The sequence below is a fragment of the Rhinoderma darwinii genome, chromosome 5, assembly GCF_050947455.1.
Source record: "Rhinoderma darwinii isolate aRhiDar2 chromosome 5, aRhiDar2.hap1, whole genome shotgun sequence".
NCBI lineage: Eukaryota > Metazoa > Chordata > Amphibia > Anura > Rhinodermatidae > Rhinoderma > Rhinoderma darwinii.
The window spans coordinates 14,734,998-14,753,694 of record NC_134691.1 but is presented as its reverse complement, the minus strand read 5'-3'; the positions used below and the strand labels follow the sequence as shown (position 1 = coordinate 14,753,694).

The window sequence follows — 18,697 nt, the reverse complement described above, 5'->3', positions numbered from 1 at the left end:
TTCGGGCCATGCTGGGAGCTGTAGTTTTACGCCGTACAAACCTATACGTCAGGGGTTGCACTAAATTGAGCTGTATTTGTGCTGGTGTTGTATATATGTAATGAGCTTTGTTCTGGTGTTGTATATAAGTAATGAGCTTTGTTCTGGTGCTGTATATATGTATTGAGCTTGGTTCTTGTATTGTGTATAAAACCATATTGCTTGTGAAATGTACAAATAATTTTATGCTCGCGTTACATAAAAAGAAATGATACGTCGATTGGTAGAGAAAACAAACACGGCGAGGGGGAAGATGTTGGGAAAGAGGTTGGGGGGGCGCCAAACTGCATCTTTGCCCCGGGTGCTGGAGAACCTAGCTACGCCTCTGCATATGCCTTAGGCTTTGTTCACATCTCCGTCAGGGCTCCGTTCTGACGTTCCATCTGAGTTTTCCGTCAGAACGGAGCCCTGACTAAAACAAACGGAAACCATAGGTTTCCATTTGCATCACCATTGAATTTCCGTTTTTATCAGTTTGGATTCCGTTCATGGATTACCCTGACGGAAAGCGCCGACGGAACTCATGAACGGAGTCCTGACGCAGATGTGAGCGAAGCCTTACTCTTACTGCCCATGCTGGGCTTTCTTTCTCTCTCTTTGTTTCACCGATAAGAGCAGAAGCTGCACGTCTAACAGAGATTTACTAGAATGACGTGAAGTGACCCATACATTTGAACACCAGGGGGCGCTATTACAAGAAGATAAATGTCATATTTCTGCAAGGAAACATTTTTTTCTAATAACAATACTTTACAAAGTAACTCTAAAATGTAGGTTGAGTTTATATATTGCCATTTCTATTGATGGCACAAACCCTTTAAATATAGACCCCAGACCAGGCACCTTAAACACAGACCCCAGACACCCTAAGTAAATACAAACCCCAGAGCCCCTTAATAAGTCTAGACCTAACATTTATGTCCTAGGCCGGGCAGCACGAGCCCCCGAATTCACGGTGGCGTCATTAGCACCGATCATCTGGGAGGTGCCGGATGCCCGATGCTAGCGACTCCCACATTCAATTGTATCTGCGTCCTCAAAACGCACATACAATTAAATACTATGGCAGCAGGGAACTAGCTCACTTACCTGCCATTCACTGGGCTGCAAGCCACGTTAAGTGTGCAACCTATAAGACGCTGGGACAGGATCCCTGTGCAGGCTGGTGCAATTTGGTCACTGGATCACGCCAGTCTACAGAAGGGTCCCGTCTTGGTATCTCATAGGCTGAAAGCCTAACATGGCTGAGAAGGCTGTGGAGCAGCTCCTTTCACAGTATACCGGGGCTAGGTGAGTGCAAGGTTTGTTTTTTTTAAGCTTTTTTTGCGGGAGTGGCACTATCTAGAAGAGGACTGTGTGTGTCACTAATTACAAGGGCAGATGTTTGTGGCACTATCTACAGGAGGGGTGTGACACTATCAACAAGGCAATGTGTGGCAATATCTACTGTGGTGGCACTCTCTGCAAGGGGGCTGTGTGTGGCAATATCTACAAGGGGGCTGTGTGTGGCACTACCTACAAGGGGGCTGTGTGTGGCACTACCTACAAGGGGGCTGTGTGTGGCACTACCTACAAGGGGGCTGTGTGTCGCACTATCTACCAGGGGTCAGTATGTGGCATTACCTACAAGGAGGCGTGTGTGGCACTATCTACAAGGGGGCTGTGGTGGCACTATCTACAAGGGGGCTGTGGTGGCACTACCTACAAGGGGCTGTGTGGTTCTATCTACAGGGGGTGTGTGTGGCACTATCTACAGGTGTCTGTGGGAATATTATTAGTGGAATCTCATAAAATAGGGAGGAAGTGAGGGGGGAATGCATGCAGGGATAGCTGTAACATAATAAAAGAGGCTATATTCACCCCTCCCCTTTACACTATTAGGCTGAATGCACACGTTGCATAATTTGATGCAAAAAATCTGCATCAAAACTGGCAGGTATACGCACGTAATTCCGCAGCTAAAACCGCACCTGATGGTGCGTTTTTTATATTTTGGTGCAGAAATAGGTGCGTTTTTAAGCTGCGTATTTTGGGGCGACAGATACAATTCACAAGCGGAAACGCAAGATAAATTGACATGCTGTGGATTTTAAAATACGCACCACAGGTCAATTTACGTGCAGAAAAATATCTGCTCTGTGTAGATGAGATTTCTTGAAATCTCATTTACTTTGCTGGTTCTGTATTAGGGCTCGTCCAGACATAGCGGAATTGCTGCAGAAAATGTCTTCAGCAATTCTGTTGAAAAACGCAGACATTCCAATGCTGCAAAAAACGCACCATTTCCTGCGGTTTTTACTGCAGAAAATGGTGCGTATTTTGCTGCGTTTTTTACAATGTTTTGGAGAAGGTGACATCTCCTCTGAAAAAACGCAGCAATTCTGTCCTCTTTCCGCAGCAGGAACTTACATGCTCCAGTACGAAAAATATACGCACCGTAGGTGTTAGTTGCAGTGGAGGGGGGTCAAAGGTTTGCTCTGGGGCGCAGTCTTTTCTAGTTACGCCCCTGACCCTCGGTTATTATGGACAGCAGTTCTGCGTTCTCTGTGCACTGGGTAAATAACCTGGAAATTCAGAATGAGTGGGTATTCAATGCTTGGACCCCCTGGGGCCAGCTGTTATCACAGGGGGGGCCACAACGAAAATATTCGGATTTCCTGCCGTGCATTTACAGGCATAAAAAAGCATTGCATGGTGCCCATTGAAGTCTGTGTGTGTCAAATGATTAGACAGGACACCTGTGGGCCTTCAGAGCTGACATCAAACAATGACGCTGGTTTTGGCTCTAGCTAATAGAGGAGGGGGTCCTGAAAATGAGTCACCCCCTCCTCCAGTTATTAGCTCGGCATTCATAATAGAGCATAGATGAAAGGGTCGCATGGTCTCTATTTCCCAGCCGAGGTCTGACTGTTAGCCCTCATGCCCACTTCAGTGTTTTTCGTCAGGGTGCTGTCCGTTTTTGTCACTGATCGCACCCTTACACATTCATTTCAATGGGGCCATGCACACTTCTGTTGTTTTCACGGACCCGTGCGGCCGTTCCGTCACAAGTAGTGCGGGTCCTACTCCTGCCCGTTTTTGACGCAACTGTCTCTGCCTTTTCATTGAATTTGGTCCGTGAAGCCATCTGTGTGCGGCCCGTGTGTGACGGAACCGTCATTAGCGGCCGTACAATGGCCAACGGAAGTGTGCATGAGGCCTTATCATCTGAAAAAAACTTTTACTGCTGTTTATTATTTCTCAACAAATATTAATGACAAAGTGCAATATAAACCAAAATAACAAAATTGAATAATAATCACTTTTTCCCTCCCTAACTTCCACCCTCTTATCCCCATTTCCCTCCCTCCCTCCGTCCTTGGCAGGAGAAATGGAACAAAAAACACGGCGCCACAGTGCAGGTTACCCAGGTAAAATGTAGTAGAGTAGGTGAAATACTACTAACCTGGTGGAAGATTATAAAAAGCTCTGAATCATGTGTGTGCTGCTGCCGAGACTCGATGCCGGTAATCCTTCAGGAGACCGCAAATAGTATGCTATAGGTGCAGGAAAAAAGAGAGAGTCTCTGAGGGGCGCTGCTACACTCTGGATGACATACAGACCCGTGAACTGTAATAAGTCACGTATGAGGTAGAAATAAATATCAAAGGTTTATTGTGGATGATAAAAGGCTACGCGTTTCAATGCCGCTCCGGCATCTTCATCAGGCCATATATGTCATCCAGAGTGTAGCAGCGCCCCTCGGAGACTCTCTCTTTTTTCCTGCACCTATAGCATCCCTCCGTCCTTCCTTCCTTCCTTTATTTATTTCTTTCCTTCCTTCCTCCCTCACGCCATCCCTCCCTCCGTCCTTCTTTCCCTCCGTCCTTCTTTCCTTCCCTCCTTCCCTCCTTCCTTCCCTCCCTCCTCCCTTTCTTTCTTTCCTTCCTTCCTCCCTCACTCCATCCCTCCCTCCGTCCATCCGTCCTTCCTTCTTCCCTCCCTCCCTCCCTCCTCCCTTTCTTTCCTTCCTTCCTCCCTCACTCCATCCCTCCCTCCTTCCTTCCTTCTTCCCTTCCTCCGTGACTCCGTCTGTCCTACCTTCCTTCCCTCCATCCTTCCTTCCCTCTTCCTATCCTTCCTTCCCTCCCTTCCTCCCTCTATACCTCCGTACTTCCTTCTTCCCTCCCTCTGTTTGTTCTTTCTTGCTTTCTTCTTCTCTCCCTCCATCCATCCTTCCTTCCTTCCTATTCTTTTATCTCTCCTCCCCCTTTCTCAGCAAAATTCCTTTGTTCTACCACTACACGCGCCAGTGTTCATGAGGAATAGTCACTACTAGCTTTTATACCCGGCATTGCTCAGGAGGTTGATTTACGGTATACATGGCATCCGTCAGAACGCCATGCGCATGCGTCAGACACCAGTTCCATGTTGGATGACACGGGACTCCGCGCATGCCCAGTGCAGCACGAGAACACCCCCACAACTCCGGCCGTGCACAACGTGCCAAGACCGCCCCACATCGCGGCCCCCCGCGCATGCCCAATGCGACGGCCGGGGGCAGGACCAAGCACCACACCTCCCGTACCCAGTGCGCATGCGCCGTGGCCGACACCAGGAGAAACACGGCGAGGCTCCCTGCGCATGCGCAGTACGACGGACGTCTCAAGTCCAATAACAGAGGAACGATGCAGCTCCAGGGAAAGTGAATGAGTGTAGTGGTGTATGCGATAACCGCAATGTGTGCTCCGCTTATAATAATAATAAATGGTACATAAGAAGTGTGTGTTATTAGAGGTTGGAGATGATAATCCATAACCATCAATATTATGTAGGGATAAAGACAACTTCCCCCTTGGCACATCCTGTTAGTATGATCCATTTTAAACCAATGAAAAATCGGGCTTCAAACAAACTTTCGAAAATATATATAAAATGTAATAGATTATGGCATGTGGTATATTATGGAACGTGGTAGATTATGGGATGTGATAAATTATGGGACGTGTTAGATTATGGGGTGTGGTAGATTATGGCATGTGGTAGATTATGGCATGTGGTAGATTATGGCATGTGGTAGATTATGGCATGTGGTAGATTATGGCATGTGGTAGATTATGGCATGTGGTAGATTATGGGACGTGGTAGATTATGGGATGTGATAAATGATGGGACGTGTTAGATTATGGGACGTGGTAGATTAAGGGATGTGGTAAATTATGGGACGTGGTAGATTATGGGACGTGATAGATTATGGGATGTGATAGATTATGGGACGTGATAGATTATGGGATGCGATAGATTATGGGATGCGATAGATTACGGGATGCGATAGAATACGGGATGCGATAGATTATGGGATGTGGTCGATTATGGGATGTGGTAGATTATGGAACGTGGTAGATTATGGAACGTGATAGATTATGGGATGTGATAGATTATGGGATGTGATAGATTATGGGACGTGGTAGATTATGGGATGTGATAGATTATGGGATGTGATAGATTATGGGACGTGGTAGATTATGGGATGTAATAGATTATGGGATGTAGTCGATTATGGGATGTGATAGATTATGGGATGTGGTCGATTATGGGATGTGGTCGATTATGGGATTGGCACATGCAGTAGGTACAATTATGATAACATTTACAATACTTCATCTGCTTTTCCGTGTCTAATTCTTCTTCCATGAATCTGACAGGTGACGTCACAAGGTTCATATCCACTGTATAAGAATATTATCTAGTTAAATAGATGTGACATGTACCTAAAATATGGAAACTGGACGACGGACTCATAGTACCTCCAGGAGGCGGTCAGATCGATTCTGCTCAGGTTAGTGGCATAAAATCTCCACGCAGACTACAGAGAAAAAACACAGGGTTAATATAATAATTGTGAAAAACAGAGATTTATGTCATCCAGGATATTCAATTATTGCTCTTCAGTTTTGTCCCGTCGTAGATTCTGTATGGGGGTTTTTTTTTTGTGGGACGAATCTTATTTTTTATTGCCACCATTTTAGGGTAAATATTACTCAGTGATAAACTTAAATAAAATGTTTTACTTTTAACACTTTTTTTCACTAAACTTTATTTCAATTTTATTTCTTTTTTAGTCACACTGGGGGACTTCACAATGCGATTTATTGGTCACTTTTATAATTCTTTGATATACTAAAGCATTATTGCCGGTCAGTAATAAACTGAAAGCCGATCTATTAGGCCGTGCCATTGTAGGCAACTCTCTACTATTGACTGCGGCATCTAAGGGGTTATTCAATTTAGATGCCATGGTCAAACATTATCATCATTCATTAATATCGTGGTCATCATCATCACCATTCATCAATATCATGGCCATCATCATCATCATTCATCAATATCATGGCCATCATCATCATCATCATTCATCAATATTATGATCATCATCATCATCATTCATCAATATCATGGTCATCATTCATCAATATCATGGTCATCATTCATCAATATCATGGTCATCATTCATCAATATCATGGTCATCATCATCATTCATCAATATCATGGTCATCATTATCATCATTCATCAATATCAAGGTCATCATTATCATCATTCATCAATATCAAGGTCGTCATCGTCATCATCATCATCATCATCATCATTCATCAATATCATGGCCATCATCATCATAATTAATCAATATCATTCATCAATATCATGGCCATCATCATCATCATCATTCATCAATATCATGATCATCATCATCATTCATCAATATCAAGGTCGTCATCATCATCATTCATCAATATCATGGTTATCATTATCATCATTCATCAATATCAAGGTCGTCATCATCATCCTCATCATCATCATTCATCAATATCATGGTCATCATCATAATTCATCAATATCATTCATCAATATCATGGTCATCATTATCATCATTCATCAATATCATGGTCATCATCATTCATCAATATCATGGTCATTATCATCATTCATCAATATCATGGTCATCATTATCATCATTCATCAATATCAAGGTTGTCGTCATCATCATCATCATCATCAACCATCATCATTATCCTCATCATCATCATTCATCAATATCATGGCCATCATCATCATAATTCATCAATATCATGGTTATCATTATTCATCAATATCATGGTCATCATTATCATCATTCATCAATATCATGGTCATCATCATCATCATCATCATTCATCAATATCATGGTCATCATTATCATCATTCATCAATATCATGGTCATCATTATCATCATTCATCAATATCATGGTTATCATTATCATCATTCATCAATATCATGGTCATCATTATCATTCATCAATATCATGGTCATCATTATCATTCATCAATATCATGGTCATCATCATCATTCATCAATATCATGGTCATCATTATCATCATTCATGAATATCATGGTCATCATTATCATCATTCATCAATATCATGGTCATCATCATCATTCATCAATATCATGGTCATCATTATCATCATTCATCAATATCATGGTCATCATCATCATCATTATCATTCATCAATATCATGGTCATCATTATCATCATTCATCAATATCATGGTCGTCATTATCATCATTCATCAATATCATGGTTATCATTATCATCATTCATCAATATCATGGTCATCATTATCATTCATCAATATCATGGTCATCATTATCATTCATCAATATCATGGTCATCATCATCATTCATCAATATCATGGTCATCATTATCATCATTCATGAATATCATGGTCATCATTATCATCATTCATCAATATCATGGTTATCATTATCATCATTCATCAATATCATGGTCATCATTATCATTCATCAATATCATGGTCATCATTATCATTCATCAATATCATGGTCATCATTATCGTTCATCAATATCATGGTCATCATTATCATCATTCATCAATATCATGGTCATCATCATCATTCATCAATATCATGGTCATAATTATCATCATTCATCAATATCATGGTCATCATTATCATCATTCATCAATATCATGGTTATCATTATCATCATTCATCAATATCATGGTCATCATCATCATTCATCAATATCATGGTCATCATTATCATCATTCATCAATATCATGGTCATCATTATCATAGTTACATAGTTACATAGTTACATAGTTTGTACGGTTGAAAAAAGACACATGTCCATCAAGTTCAACCAAGGGATGGGAAAAGGGAAGTAAAAAATTTCTACACATAGGAGCTAATATTTTTTTGTTCTAGGAAATTATCTAACCCTTTTTTAAAGCCATCTACTGTCCCTGCTGTGACCAGCTCCTGCGGTAGGCTATTCCATAGATTCACAGTTCTCACAGTAAAGAAGCCTTGTCGCCTCTGCAGCTTGAACCTTTTTTTCTCCAGACGGAGGGAGCGCCCCCTTGTTTTTTGAGGGGGTTTTACATGGAACAGGATTTCACCGTATTTTTTGTATGTGCCATTAATATATTTATATAAGTTAATCATGTCCCCCCTTAGTTGTCTTTTTTCAAGGCTAAATAGGTTTAATTCTTTCAATCTTTCCTCATAACTTAAATTCTCCATGCCCCTAATTAGCTTCGTTGCTCTTCTTTGTATTTTTTCCAACTCCAGGGCATCCTTTCTATGAACTGGAGCCCAGAACTGAACTGCATATTCTAGATGAGGCCTCACTAATGCTTTGTAAAGTGGTAATATTACATCCCTGTCCCGCGAGTCCATGCCTCTTTTGATACACGACAATATTTTGCTGGCCTTTGAAGCAGCTGATTGACACTGCATGCTGAAATTTAGTTTATGATTTACAAGTACACCCAGATCCTTCTCAACAAGTGACTCCCCCAGTGTAGCTCCCCCTAGGACATATGATGCTGCAGATTATTACACCCAGATCCTTCTCAACAAGTGAATCCGCCATTGTAGCTCCTCCTAGGACATATGATGCATGCAGGTTGTTGGTACCCAGATGCATAACTTTACATTTATCTACATTAAACTTCATTTGCCAAGTGGACGCCCAAACACTTAGTTTGTTTAAATCTGCCTGTAATTCATGAACATCTTCCATAGACTGAACTATATTACATAGCTTGGTGTCATCTGCAAAAATAGAAATAGTGCTATTAATCCCATCCTCTATATCATTAATAAATAAGTTGAATAATAGTGGTCCCAGCACTGAACCCCGGGGTACACCACTTATAACCGGTGACCATTCAGAGTAGGAATCATTGACTACAACTCTCTGGATACGGTCCTTGAGCCAATTCTCAATCCAATTACAAACTATACTTTCTAAACCTATAGTCGTTAATTTACCCATTAGATGTCTATGAGGGACAGTGTCAAATGCCTTTGCAAAGTCCAAAAACACTATATCCACAGCGGCCCCTCTGTCTAGGCTTCTGCTTACCTCTTCATAAAAACAAATCAGGTTGGTTTGACAGCTTCTGTCCTTTGTAAAACCGTGCTGGCTGTCACTTATAATACTATTTATTGTCACATAATTCTGTATATAGTCCCTCAATAGCCCCTCAAACATTTTCCCCACAATTGATGTTAAGCTTACTGGTCTATAATTACCCGGCGAAGACCTAGTGCCCTTTTTGAAAATAGGCACCACATTTGCCCTGCGCCAGTCCCTTGGCACTATACCACTCATGAGAGACTCTCTAAATATTATGAAAAGGGGGACAGAAATAACTGAACTAAGCTCTTTAAGAACTCTAGGGTGTAACCCATCTGGTCCCGGGGCCTTGTGTACATTTATTTTATTTTATTTAGCTTGGACCATATCTACATTCATCCAATTCAGTATATCAACTGATATATTAACAGCACTGGCACCGGCTACATCAGCTGCTCCTTCTTCTGTTGTATATACAGAGCTAAAGAACCCATTTAGTAACTCTGCCTTCTCTTGATCCCCTGTGATCAACTCCCCATTACCATTATCTAGGGGTCCTACATGTTCAGACCTTGGCTTTTTTGCATTTATATGCTTGAAGAATTTTTTAGGATTTGTTTTACTATCCTTGGCCACCTGCCTTTCATTTTGTATTTTTGCTAATTTTATTACATTTTTACAGATTTTATTAAGCTCCTTATATTTTACAAAGGCTACAGCTGTACCCTCAGATTTGTATTTTTTAAATGCCCTTTTTTTGTCATGTATTGCCCCTTTCACAGAAGGTGTAAGCCATGTGGGGTTTAATTTTAGTCGTTTATACTTATTACCTATAGGAATAAATTTTGCACTATAATTACCCAAAGTAGATTTGAAAATCTCCCATTTATCATTTGTTCCATTATTTGACATTAGTTCTTCCCAGTCTATATCCTGAATTGCCGCCCTCATCCTGGGGAAATTGGCTTTCTTAAAATTAAATGTTTTTGCCCTCCCAGCCTGCGTTTGTTTTTTACAGTATAGGTAAAATGTAACTATATTGTGATCACTGTTACCGAGGTTTTCACGAACATTGACATTCCCAACAAGATCTGCATTATTAGAAATGACCAGATCCAACAGAGCTTCACCTCTAGTCGGGTCTTCCACAAACTGGCCCATAAAATTTTCCTGCAACAGGTTGAGGAAATGTCTCCCCTTTGCAGTTGAAGCCGAACCATGACACCAATTAATATCCCGGAAATTAAAATCTCCCATTATCACTACAGTACCCGCCTGTGCAGCCCGCTCCATCTGTTTATATATTTGACCTTCTATCTCTTCAGTTATATTGGGGGGTCTATAGATTACACCAAAAGTAATTTTTTCAGTGTTTACCTCCCTTTCTAGTTCCACCCACAAGGTTTCAACCTCCTCACAGTCTTCACCCTCTAATGTCTCATTTACACTCACCTTCATATCGCTTCTCACATACAGACATACACCACCACCTTTCCTATTTGCCCTGTCTTTCCGAAACAGTGTAAAACCCTGTAGATTTACAGCCCAGTCATGTGAAGAGTCCAGCCATGTTTCAGCAACACCAACTATATCTATATCTTCTTCCAGTATTAAGGCCTCCAGCTCCCCCATTTTGCTTGCTAGACTTCTGGCATTTGTGAACATACACTTTAACTTGCCTTTAAATGTTTCAATTTCACTATCAGAAATGTGATTATTTGACATTTGGGCCTTTTTATTTTCACTGCTGTTTTGTAACGAAAGGATCTCCTTATCTTGTTGCCTAGTCCTCTCCCCACCGTCTGTTTCTCCCCCCACCAATATAGTCTGACCCCTCTCTAACCTAACTACCCCTTTATTTCCTACATAGGCCTCCCTCCTCAGCCCTAGTTTAAACACTCCGCCACCCCAGCTAGAATTCTCTCCCCCAGCACAGCGGACCCCCTTCCATTTAGGTGCAAATCATCTGCAGAATACAGTTTGTACCCCAATGAAAAGTCAGCCCAGTGCTCTAGGAACCCAAATCCTTCTCCTCTACACCAAGACTTAAGCCATGCATTTAACTCTCTGAGCTCCCGCTGTCTTTCCTGTGATGCGCATGGCACAGGCAGTATTCCTGAGAATACAACTTTGGAGGTCCTTTCCTTCAGCTTGTAGCCTAGTTCTTTAAAATTATTCTTAAGGCTCCTCCACCTACCATTTATTCTGTCATTGGTACCGACATGGACCACAACAGCTGGATCATCACCAGCCCCTCCCAGCAATTTGTCCACCCGTTCCACCACATGCCGAACCCTGGCACCAGGGAGACAGCAAACCATTCGGTTGAGGTGGTCTTGGCGACAAATTATTCTATCCGTCTTCCTGATTATAGAATCCCCTACAACTATCAATTGTCTTGGCTTACCTGCATTACCATCCCGCCGACTACTAGCTGGGCTGTTCTCCCGGCTGTTAGGGAGATCAGTATCCACTAGGGCTGCCATTTCTGAGACTGACACCCTCGCATCATCACCCAACCTGGCAATTTTGCTTGGAATGCCAGAAACCGGATCGGCCTTCCTTGTCTTTGACCCCTTTCTACTTCATCATTCATCAATATCATGGTCATCATTATCATCATTCATCAATATCATGGTTATCATTATCATCATTCATCAATATCATGCTCATCATCATCATTCATCAATATCATGGTTATCATTATCATTCATCAATATCATGGTCATCATTATCGTTCATCAATATCATGGTCATCATTATCATCATTCATCAATATCATGGTCATCATTATCATCATTCATCAATATCATGGTCATTATCATCATTCATCAATATCATGGTCATCATTATCATCATTCATCAATATCATGGTCATCATTATCATTCATCAATATCATGGTCATCATTATCATTCATCAATATCATGGTCATCATCATCATTCATCAATATCATGGTCATCATTATCATCATTCATCAATATCATGATCATCATCATCATCATCATTCATCAATATCATGGTCATCATTCATCAATATCATGGTCATCATCATCATTCATCAATATCAAGCTCGTCATCATCATCCTCATCATTCATCAATATCATGATCATCATCCTCATCATTCATCAATATCATGGTTATCATTATCATCATTCATCAATATCATGGTCATCATTATCATTCATCAATATCATGGTCATCATTATCATTCATCAATATCATGGTCATCATTATCATCATTCATCAATATCATGGTCATCATTATCATTCATCAATATCATGGTCATCATTATCATTCATCAATATCATGGTCATCATTATCATCATTCATCAATATCATGGTCATCATTATCATCATTCATCAATATCATGGTCATCATTATCATCATTCATAAATATCATGGTCATCATCATCATCATTCATCAATATCATGGTCATCATTATCATCATTCATCAATATCATGGTCATCATTATCATCATTCATAAATATCATGGTCATCATCATCATCATTCATCAATATCATGGTTATCATTATCATCATTCATCAATATCATGGTTATCATCATCATTCATCAATATCATGGTCATCATCATCATCATTCATCAATATCATGGTCATCATCATCATTCATCAATATAATGGTCATCATCATCATTCATCAATATCATGGTCATCATCATCATTCATCAATATCATGGTCATCATCTTCTCACCTGGATGAGCTCTGCTGCCGGTTTCCTTCTCTTTTCAAAATGTTTTTGACGATGTTGCTCTTGAACTTTAAGTGCCAGTCCAGATCCCAGAATACCCTGGAACAGAAACAGGCTCATCATACTGTAACGACAACTTCAGCAGTAACCATCACGGTGACACAACATTATTACTGATACATTACATGACGCTATATACACGTGACCAGCGGTCACAATAACGCCTCTACAGGCCTCTTTTCCCAGCAATACTCTACCCATGAGCAGAAGATGGAGAGCCGCGCCACTGCACGGTCCAGCCAATGAAAACGCTTGTTACCTACGTGCCATAGGCAGGCAGCTGATTGGCTGTTTTTAGTGCAGTTGAACATTGCACTTGTGTATATAGCAATCCCCTAAAACACTTCCGCTGGACTCTGGCTGTTCGCGCCGTTGCCCCTGCAATTAGAGGGAGTTCTCTCCAAGAGGCGAGAGTTTTTTTTTTAGGTCCAAAGTAGTAGATAGCAATATACCAGAAATCCGCTACTGGTGCTTAAAGGGGTTGTCCATGCACGGGCAACTTATGACCTATCCACAGGATAGGTCATCAGTATATGATCGGTGGGGGTCCGACACCCAGACCCCGCACCAATCAGCTGCACCGGCTGCTTCCGGGCGCCGTATGTTATGAAGGGTATTCAATAGCCTGGGTGTCGGACCCCACCGATCTTATACTGATGACCCATCCTGTGGATAGGTTATAAGTTGTCTGTGCGTGGACAACCCCTTTAACTTTGTGAATTGTGTTTTTGTATCTGTCAAATCTGTTTTTAAGGCGGCCCACAAAAATTCACATTGGAGCAGAACAATCCCGTTGCCTGGTCATGACTGGAGCAGTCCTGAAGCCACATCAGACCAGCTTGTGTGTTATATGTGGGCATATAGAGATTTATTGCTATAGGCATCTACATCACTTTCGCCTTACACTAGTAAAATCTTCTGCATAATATCTAAAACTTCCTCTTAATGCATGGCAGCATTGTTATTGGTTGTATATACACAAAAGAGAACAAGGAGACAAGTCATATATAATTTATAGTATGAAAATAGAAAGGATTATTATTATTGGCTGGAAATACCCCTATGTGGCCAAGACTAGTGTTATATAAAATGGGCCCTTTATATATTGCATGGATACATATGCATTTTCTACAGAAATACCATGCCATACAATGCATACATAATAAACCCACACAGTGTCCAGATAATAGTACCATATAGTTCTCTAATAATCCTATTAGATGCAGCCCACATAATACCACCACATAGTGCCCAAATAATATACAGCATCCAAATAATACTTCCTTAAAGAGGCCATATTATACCGTCATATAGTTCCCACATAATACTGCCATTTAGTTCCCACATAATACTACCATATAGTTCCCACATAATACTGCCACATAATTCCTACATAATACTGCCATATAGTTCACACATAATACTGACATAAGGTTTCCACATAATATTGCCATATAGAGCTTACATAACAGTGCCATATAGTTCTCACATAATACTGCCATATAGTTATCACATAATACTGCCATATAGTTCGCACATAATACTGCCATATAGTTATCACATAATACTGCCATATAGTTCGCACATAATACTGCCATATAGTTCGCACATAATACTGCCATATAGTTTGCACATAATACTGCCATATAGTTCTCACATAATACTGCCATATAGTTCCCAATAATACTGCCATATAGTTCCCACATAATACTGCCATATAGTTCACACATAATACTGCCATATAGTTCTCACATAATACTGACATTACAGCTCCCAGGAAGAAAAAACAGAACCAAGATCCAGCGCTGGGTGTGCGTTAAAAAGGAACTCCTGTTCCAATTTTATTGGTATAACAAAGATAAAAATGATAGAACTATATGGAGTAGTTCTGTGGCAGAGTACAGGAATGAATGTTAGGTGAAGGATAGCATTAAGCCCTGTTCAAATGTGCCTACGCGTTTCTGACACGTCTGTGTCCTTATTCATGGCATGCATGAATACTGCCATATAGTTCTCACATAATACTGCCATATAGTTCTCAAATAATACTGCCATATAGTTCACACATAATACTGCCATATAGTTCCCACATAATACTGTCATACAGAACCCACATAATAATGCCATACAGAACCCACATAATACTGCCATATTGATCCACATAATACTGCCATATAATTCTTACATAATATTCTCATATATTTCTCACATAATACTGCCATATAGTTCCTACATAATACTGCCATATTGTTATCACATAATACTGCCATGTAGTTCCCACATAATACTGCCATATAGTTCTCACATAATACTGCCATATAGTTCCCACATAATACTGCCATATAGTTCCAACATAATACTGCCACATAGTTTCAACATAATACTGCCATATAGTTATGACATAATACTGCCATATAGTTATGACATAATGCTGCCATATAGTTCTCACATAATACTGCCATATAGTTCTCACATAATACTGCCATATAGTTCTCACATAATACTGCCATATAGTTCTCACATAATACTGCCATGTAGTTCTCACATAATACTCCCATATATTTCTCACATAATACTGCCATATAGTTCTCACATAATACTGCCATGTATTTCTCACATAATACTGCCATATAGTTCTCACATAATACTGCCATATAATTCTTACATAATACTGCCATATAGTTCTCACATAATACTGTGATATAGTTCTCACATAATACTGCCATACAGTTCTCACATAATACTGCCATATAGTTCTCACATAATACTGCCATATAGTTCTCACAGAATACTGTGATATAGTTCTCACATAATACTGCCATATAGTTCTCATATAATACTGTGATATAGTTCTCACATAATACTGCCATACAGTTCTCACATAATACTGCCATATAGTTCTCACATAATACTGCCATATAGTTCTCACAGAATACTGTGATATAGTTCTCACATAATACTGCCATATAGTTCTCATATAATACTGCCATATAGTTCTCACATGATACTGCCATATAGTTCACACATAATACTGCCATACAGTTCCCACATAATACTGCCATATAGTTCACACATAATACTGCCATATAGTTCTCACATGATACTGCCATATAGTTCACACATGATACTGCCATATAGTTCTCACATGATACTGCCATATAGTTCCCACATAAGATCACCACAAATCTTAAAGAGTCTCTGTCACCAGATTCTCAAATGCCTATCTCCTATTGCATGTGATCGGCGCTGCAATGTAGATAACAGTAAAGTTTTTTTGTTTTTTTTTAAACGTTCATTTTTGGCCAAGTTATGAGCTATTTTATATATATGCAAATGAGCTTTGAAATGGACAACTGGGCGTTTTTTTTTTCGTTATGTCCAACTGGGCGTGTTTACGTGTATGACGCTGACCAATCAGTGACCAGTCAGCATCATACACTCATCTCCATTCATTTACACAGCAGCGATGTGCAGCCACATACACAGAGATTAACGTTACTGCAGTGTCCTGATAATGAATACACATGTGTATTCAGAATCCTGACACTTCTGAATCTTTTCTGTGAGATTCCAGCAAGCCACTCGTAATCTCCCGAGATTACGGAGGTAAACGAGATTTCGTTTCCCTTGCTGGAAATCTCAAAGAAAAGATTCAGAGTGTCCTGATAAAGACGAGGCTGGACGGCAGCACGGAGTGCTTAGGGTATGTTCATACGATAGCAGGCATTTACGGCTGAAATGACAGCCTGTTTTCAGGAGAAAACAGCTGCGTCGTTTCAGCCGTAAATGCTCCTCCTCGTAATATACGAGGCGTCTGTGACGCTCGTATATCTTGAGCTGCTCTTCATTGAGTTCAATGAAGAACGGCTCAAATTACGTTGCAAAGAAGTGCCCTGCACTTCTTTGCCGAGGCAGTCAATTCACGCGTCGTCGTTTGACAGCTGTCAAACGACGACGCGTAAATTACAGGTCGTCTGCACAATACGTCGGCAAACCCATTCAAATGAATGGGCAGATGTTTGCCGACGTATTGTAGCCCTATTTTCAGGCGTAAAACGAGGCATAATACGCCTCGTTTACGTCTGAAAATAGGTCGTGTGAACCCAGCCTTAAGGGAAAGCCTCCATGACTGCCATAGGAGGAAGAGGGATCCAATAAGAAAGGAGATGGTTAGTGGAGGGAAAGGAGGAGACGGAGAGGGGACATGGGGGAGGTATCTGTTCCTCCCGCTGTTTTCGGCATTGAGCAGGAAGCAGCGAGAGGAACAACAGGTAGAGAACTTAGCTCTGACCGTAGTGCACTTACCTCTCACTGCCCCGTAGTATGATGTCTTCTCCGGCCGCGTTGCTCGAGCAGCTGCAGGCTGCAGCTGCGTTCCACGATCCGGGCTGGCTGGAAGAGACAGTTGCAGCGCTAGCCCGGATCCCTTCGGCAGGCCCGTCGCGCTCTGTGTCGGCAGTTGGCACAGAGGCGCTCCCTTCCCCCGCCCTCCTCACAGGCGTTAGTGATATATCAGCGGGGGGAGAGATGATCCCTGCGGCCCCTGCTCCGCTAAAGCAGAGGGCGTCATCGGGAGCGGTGGCTCAGTCCCGTCCACCAGAGCGTCTGAGCCCGGCGTCGCAAGGGGAGCCCTTCTAAGGACGCTGCAGGCCAGGTTGCTGGGATGGGCGCCTCCTCCCAGGGCCTGAGTCCTGGCAGGAATCCCCAGCCGCGACGGGGCTCGGCGGTTAACAGGGAGTCGCAGGCCGGGCTCCCTATCACACCCCCGCCTTCATGTCGGGTTTTGAGGGTGGGGCAGCGAGCGTGGAGGTTGCGGCTGTCGATAGTGGCGTTGTCGGGCGCGATGGCTTATCGGATTTGGTGGGTTGTTTGCGCGAGTAAGTCGGGCGCTTAGATAGGGCAGCTGTTCCGGCGGTGTCCCCGGCGGTGGTATGGGAAGGTCCTCGTGACGTACTGCCGCGGTCCGTGGGTAGTGATGTTCCGGGGGTGTCTAAGGAAGCGGTAGCAGTGTCGGTTCAAACTGAGGCGTAGAAGGATGGGGATAGAATTAGGCTGGATGATCGTGCTCGGGGCGAAGTTTATGTCTGTTTTGAGGGTCCGTTAGGGGCTCACCTTAAACAGGAGGTTAGGGACCGGATTTGGAAGGATGAGTACGTGGAAATTTTTTCTCTTCTGCCGCTTGCAAAGTTCAACTTGGATAAAGGCAAGCGGAATGAGAGTAAGAAAGAAGAAGAAGAACGTCGCCGGTATAGGCTTATCCCGCAGACTTTCGTTAATTGGTTGCAAGCTTTTGCTATTTTGGCGAGCGTGATCGGGAGAAAATGCGCTGGAAAATTGCTCGGCGTTGTTCTGTTATTTCGATGCCATAGGGGAGGCCTATCAGGCGTACGGGGGGCAGGCGTGGTTACGGTATGATGAGCAATTTCGCCAGCGAAAAGCGGTACGGCCTGCGATTCGGTGGGATCAAAAAGA

The 18,697-nt window shown here is 41.8% G+C and overlaps 1 protein-coding gene across 1 annotated transcript in view; it reads right to left on the bottom strand.

The window, feature by feature from the left end:
- KCNQ3 (potassium voltage-gated channel subfamily Q member 3) overlaps nt 1–18,697 on the bottom strand; it is a 118,656-nt gene that overhangs the window by 65,942 nt on the left and 34,017 nt on the right. The window contains exons 8-9 of the mRNA XM_075827939.1: nt 13,169–13,264; nt 5,790–5,884 (exon numbers count right to left, since the gene is read on the bottom strand). Coding sequence (XP_075684054.1) covers nt 5,790–5,884; nt 13,169–13,264 — 191 coding nt within the window. The remainder of the gene's footprint in view (nt 1–5,789; nt 5,885–13,168; nt 13,265–18,697) is intronic.